The 6177-nt window shown below is 45.8% G+C and overlaps 1 protein-coding gene across 1 annotated transcript; it reads left to right on the forward strand.

The window, feature by feature from the left end:
- Positions 1-3139: 3139 nt before the first annotated feature.
- On the forward strand, positions 3140-5975 carry LOC121580131 (guided entry of tail-anchored proteins factor CAMLG-like). The gene is made up of 4 exons (XM_041895188.2): positions 3140-3439; positions 3888-4348; positions 4508-4573; positions 4706-5975. Exons 1-4 carry the CDS (start codon positions 3301-3303, stop codon positions 4904-4906), a joined length of 867 nt encoding a protein of 288 aa, XP_041751122.2. The 5' UTR covers positions 3140-3300; the 3' UTR covers positions 4907-5975.
- Positions 5976-6177: the final 202 nt, after the last annotated feature.

Here is a 6177-nt window from a genome sequence, read left to right on the forward strand (position 1 = left end):
CTGGGAACTCGGAAAAAACGAGCTCAGAATTGTGACTTCAATGATCTTCAGGTCGGAGAAATTGGCGTTCTAGGATGATGGTGCATTCAAGACAACTGGGAAATCGGGGGAAGAAAAAAAATTAGTCAAATCATGACGTCAGTGATTTTCAGGTCGGCAAGTCGGAGCTCTAGAAAGATGCCAGAGTTTCCGAGTTGGATGACAATTCAAAACTATTTTTCCCAGTCGGAGATAGTTTTTTTTGTTACCAGTTGTCTTGAACACACTGAAGTCGGAGGTCGGAGATTCCCTAGTTCCGAGCTAGGTTGAAGTTCCAATTTGTCTTGAACGCACCATTGGTCTCCATAGGGGCGGCAGGTAGCTTAGTGGCTAAGAGCGTTGTGCCAGTAACCGAAAGGTCGCTGGTTCTAATCCCCGAGCCAACTAGATGAAAAATATGTTGATGTGCCCTTGAGCAAGGCACTTAACCCTAATTGCTCCTGTAAGTCGCTCTGGATAAGAGCGTCTGCTAAATGTAAATGTATGTATGTATGTCTCCGGGCTTTATGTTGAGAGGGTGATGCGGCGTTCACGTGTTAATCTGACTTGGAAACTTGTTGTAGAAACATGAGCTCCGAGTTTCCCACTTGAAAGTACCAGAATCGACCAACAGTAAACTCCTCTAGTCTGTGGGTGAGGAAGGTAGAGAGTCTGTAGGGTGGTGAGGAAGGTAGAGATTCTGTAGGGTGGTGAGGAAGGTATGGAGTCTGAAGGGTGGTGAGGAAGGTAGAGAGTCTGTAGGGTGGTGAGGAAGGTATGGAGTCTGTAGGGTGGTGAGGAAGGTATGGAGTCTGTAGGGTGGTGAGGAAGGTATGGAGTCTGAAGGGTGGTGAGGAAGGTAGAGAGTCTGTAGGGTGGTGAGGAAGGTATGGAGTCTGTAGGGTGGTGAGGAAGGTATGGAGTCTGTAGGGTGGTGAGGAAGGTAGAGAGTCTGTAGGGTGGTGAGGAAGGTATGGAGTCTGTAGGGTGGTGAGGAAGGTATGGAGTCTGTAGGGTGGTGAGGAAGGTAGAGAGTCTGTAGGGTGGTGAGGAAGGTATGGAGTCTGTAGGGTGGTGAGGAAGGTATGGAGTCTGTAGGGTGGTGAGGAAGGTAGAGAGTCTGTAGGGTGGTGAGGAAGGTATGGAGTCTGTAGGGTGGTGAGGAAGGTATGGAGTCTGTAGGGTGGTGAGGAAGGTAGAGAGTTCGATGACACGAGGGCATAAGAATGGTGCTAAGTACAGACATCTCCTGAGTACAAACCAAGTGGAGTTACTTTTACTTGCTCTCTTGAGAACCTTGAGGATCTCGAGGTGGAGTCGGCCGGCCGGCTGTAGTGATTGCTCTGAAGTTGAGCCTGACCAAGATGAGGTAGGCCTACCTGTGGCGATAGGCGTGATAGAGACTTCCTAGCTTTGTCCTGATGAGCAAACCAGAGATGATTTTGGAACCGTTAGAAGTGAGATTTTTGCAAAAAGTGGATCCATGTTTTTTGGCCGACCCATATGTTGTGTCAAGCTGGGTGAAGCACAAACTGGGAACTGTTACGTTTGTCAAAGTCTCTGGAAATTGAATTGTGTTGATTTTTTTGTGCATCGTCCGCCCAGAGCAAGTGGGTGCTCCGCGTCACGTGTCTCGGGGCTCAACCTGTGTCGTGCTTTCCTCTCCGGAGCAGGGCGCCGCTCAGAAAAGTGATCAGTGGGGTGGCGTTGAGTGTAGAGGTGGACAAGACGGGAAATAATATTCCTGGTGGTCGTGAGGCCCGTCGTTTTGTGAGACGCAGACCCGGTGGAAGTGGTGAGATGGAGGATACCCTGTCTGTCTTGTTGAGCTTTGATATGGAGTTTCTGCCTGATAAGGTCAGGTTAGAGTATATTAGCTATTCGGTGAGGGTGTTTGTTCCGAACCCGCTACGGTGCTTTAAGTGCCAAGGATTCTGACTGACATGTGGCAGCAGTGTGTAGAAGGGAGATCCCCGGATGTGGAAAGGGTTCAGGAGGGCAGAGTCAGAGGGAGTGTGAAGTTGGGGTTGGGAAACCACTGTGTGTAAACTGTGGAGGGCGCCCATGCAGCTGGAGATCCAAAGTGCCCTGTACGAGAGAGACAAGTTGAGATTGCTAGAGCTCGAGTGGGGAAGAAGGTTTCCTATGCTGAAGCAGTGAAGAGAGTAGAGGATAGACCAAGGGTGAGGGAGACGACTGGGAGCCCCCCAGTGAGTAGGCCTGAAGAGATAGATCCAGAGAGGATGAGTTTTTAGCAAGGTTGGATTTCTTGTGTTTATAACCATGGTGATCAACTGCACTGATGGAGCGGAAATCACAGAAGATAGATGAGGTAGTTGCAGCAGCAGAGAAATATTTAGGTGTGAGAGATTTTTATGCAGAAGATCTACAGGGAATTTTGAGAGAAGGGGTTCCATCCTCCCAGGCCGACGGTCTGTTGTAGGATCGTTTAGGGCCAAAGTAGTGGGATGGGGTGGTTGTTTTTTGGGGGGGATAGTGTATAGCACTGGAGGTTGGTGGCACCTTAATTGGGGAGAATGGGCTCGTGGTAATGACTGGAGCGGAATTAGTGTAATGGTTACAAATACATCAAACATGGTTTCCAGATGTTTGATGCCATTCCATTTGCTCCGTTCCGGCCATTATTATGAGCCGTGTGCAATCCCCACACCGATCTGCGAAAGGCAGAAATACACAACACAGCACCTCCTCTGCTGGAAATTCACACCAAGAAGAAAAATAACTTCCCGAGTGGCGCAGTGGTCTAAGGCACTGCATTGTAGTGCTAGCTGTGCCACTAGAGATCCTGGTTCGAATCCAGGCTCTGTCGTAGCTGGCCGAGACCGGGAGAACCATGGGGCGGCGCACAATTGGCCCAGGGTAGGGGAGGGAATGGCCGGCAGGGATGTAGCTCAGTTGGTAGAGCATGGTGTTGGCAACGCCAGGATTGTGGGTTTGATTCCCACGGGGGTCCAGTATGAAAAATAATAATGTATGCACTCACTAGCTGTAAGTCGCTCTGGATAAGAGCGTCTGCTAAATGACAACAAAAAAAAACCTTATGTTCATTTTAACTCGGATGCTCCGACTTTCCGATAGCACGTGAACGCGGAATGAGATCATCAACGTGCGCACTTACACAGACAATAGGGCCCATTATGTTGTGTCTCAGTTAGTGTCCGTGCTTCTCTGCTGTAATAATCTAAGGATTTGTGTGCACGATCACACAGATCAGAAAATAGTGTGTCTTAAATATTAAATAATCTTAATATTTCTGAAAGTATGGACGCCCCGGAAGAGAAAAGCTGTCTTTCTGCTGCGCAAAGAAGAGCAGAAATTCGGAGGCGAAAATTGCTCATGAATTCCGAAGACCGAATGAACAGAATCGTGGGTTTCACCAAAGCTGAAGCTGAAAAAAACGGTAAGGAAAACCTAACTGATGGTAAATGGTTTGCTGGCTGATCAGACAAGCAGATTGCATTGCTTGTTAATTTATTAGCTAACAACTCACCCATCGAAACTGACAGCTAACGGTAGCTTGTTAGCATCTAAATGTTAGCTGCACAGTACACATTTACTGAGCTAGCTAAGGACCATAATGGTGCAGTGAGCTGAAGAAAAACCTTGCATCAGTGTAAAATGTGCTGCAGTCATGTAGTCATGACAATTCAGTGCCCTTCTGTATTATATAACAAGTTTATTAATATAAATGTGTATTATATATGTATATATGCAGGTGTGTGTGTGTGTGTGTGTGTTATATATATATATATATATATATATATATATATATATATATGGTCGTATCTCACTTCACAGAGAAGTCTAGTTAGCCTAATATGTTACACTGATCATGCCATCTCATACAGGAGCGTCCAGTCGTGTCACAGAGCCCAGGTTCCATCTGGACCTGGACAGGAACAACTCGTGGTCAGCATCCTCCTCCCCAAGACTGTCTCCATTCCTCCCGGAGGCAGTAGGCAGCAGCGATCTCCCAGAGAGGAAGGGGTCTCCCCTGCCAGACAGCAGCGAGGTTCTGGGCGGGGGTGTAGACCAGGACGTGACTCCAGGGGTCCGACATAGGCCACGGGGAGAGGCCCAGCTGGCAGCTGATGAGCCCAGCCATTCTGAATCCCCACGCAGAGGGTTGCAGAAGTATCTGTCCCGCTTTGATGACGCCATGAAGCTCCGTGGCCAACTGGCCAATGAGAAACAAGCCCAGGATGCAGCCGGCTCAGACCCAGAAGAGTTGGACTCCTTCAGGCTCTTCAGGCTTGTCGGCAGTGTCCTCCTTGCCATCTTTGTCAGAGGTTTTGTCTGCAAGTATCTGGTGAGTCGGATCAGAAAAGTGTTGCATCTTCCCTTGAAATTTGTGCATTTGTTCAACACCACTGACCTATTCTGTCTTAGATTCAGCCGCACTTATGGTGATATGAGAGTAGACCTGTAGCAGTTCACTAACTAGGCTACACTCTCTTTTCTTTTGCAGTCCATATTCGCACCGTTTCTCACCCTCGAACTGGCCTACATGGGGTTGTACAAGTATTTTCCAAAGGTATGAGATACCTCTACACCGTTACTATGTAGTGAATGGAGCACAGCTATAACAAATGGGTCAGACACACATATAGTCATAACCTGTGCAGTATTATAATGCATACATAAACGTGTATTAACTTTCCACCAGTCTGAGAAGAAGATGCAGACCACGGTGCTGACTGCCGCCCTCCTGCTGTCTGGTATCCCTGCTGAGGTCATCAACCGTTTCATGGACACCTACAGGAAGATGGCCGACGTCTTCGCCGACCTCTGTGTCTACTTCTTCACCTTCATCCTCAGTCACGAGATCCTGCTGTTGGTTGGTTCAGAAGAGACTGGTACTCCCTGATGGACTGGAGGTCGCCGTGCTATGTCACTGTCACTGTCACCCCCCCTGGGTGACAGAGGAGGGCATGACCCCTGATAGTGATCCTTTACCCGACCTCCTTCCAACCATCCAGAGTCAGTACACCCCATAGGGGAGGGGTGTTCGAAGTGCAATGTCCGCAGGTGGGTAAGAGAGGAAGACGGAACTAACAGGTTGAACAAAGTAACATAACATGTGTTCTGACCCTCTACTATCCTGTAAAACAACACATTTCACTGCACCTATCCGGTGTATGTGACAATAAAACACGTATATTAAACCTATTTATCTTGTCCATAGGAGCTTCTTTAAGTTACTGTTTATGTAGTTCTACAGCATTTACCTAAGGGGTCCAGTTACTTTGCGATTTTGTTTGTTTCAAGTGAATTGATCTATCTCAAATGGAAGACAGGAGACGCATTTGTCTTTCAGTAAAAAAAAAAAAAATGTTGCCTATGTTTTTTGCACCCTTTTTATGCTTAAAGACATGGTTGACTTCATCTGTACATGCGCAAACTCTTATTGAAAGAGGTAACTTGTGTCATCTGGGCTAGGAGAACAATTGCTTAGGATTGTCTTTTTGGAAAGTGTGTTTTGTCACTGCTATTCAATGTGGGGCGGTGGGATCTTATAAGCTTGTATATTAATCTGTGTTGAATAACTCTGATTGTGGAAATGTCATGTATTGCTTTTCTAGCTATCCCAGTCTCACTCAGACTCTGTTTCTGTGGCATGTTACATCGTCTGTTAATCCTGCATTGCATCCAAATTAATGTATTCAGTTGGTGTGAGACTTATTTTTCTATGTAACTTTATTGGTGTGATTTCTTGTTTGTCAGATGGACTTGAATGCTTTTCATAATGTTGAAAATTATAATTTTGTTAAGTGTAAATGCTTTATTCATGGTTTATTTTATGTGAAATATTGAAATCAATATCAACACAAAGATAAAGAGATACAAATGTTCCATCTCATAATGGTATTTAATTTCTGTTAACGACATGCTGGAATGAATATACTGTGTTAAACCAATAAAACCTTGGAACATTTCACAATTGTTTCTGGTTGATTTCAGATCAGTCATTAAAAAACTCCTAGATGTAGGCAATGTATAGGATATGTGATCTTGATGTCAATGATTATCTATTTCTGCTCTAGGAGAGGAACTGGTAATATTTGTTAAACTTTTTACTAATAATATTTCTACAATAATTATGACGAGGTAAAAATAAATAATCATAGCTACCTCCCA

This window comes from Coregonus clupeaformis, chromosome 13 (genome assembly GCF_020615455.1).
Source record: "Coregonus clupeaformis isolate EN_2021a chromosome 13, ASM2061545v1, whole genome shotgun sequence".
Taxonomy (NCBI): Eukaryota; Metazoa; Chordata; class Actinopteri; order Salmoniformes; family Salmonidae; genus Coregonus; species Coregonus clupeaformis.

What these genes read in the sequence shown, in the direction of transcription:
- LOC121580131 (XM_041895188.2), top strand. Translation starts at nt 3,301, where the DNA reads ATGGACGCCCCGGAAGAGAAAAGCTGTCTTTCTGCTGCGCAAAGAAGA. An exon ending in AGCTGAAGCTGAAAAAAACG is followed by an intron (nt 3,440 to 3,887) that starts GTAAGGAAAACC and finishes CATCTCATACAG; the next exon opens with GAGCGTCCAGTCGTGTCACA. An exon ending in GTTTTGTCTGCAAGTATCTG is followed by an intron (nt 4,349 to 4,507) that starts GTGAGTCGGATC and finishes TTTCTTTTGCAG; the next exon opens with TCCATATTCGCACCGTTTCT.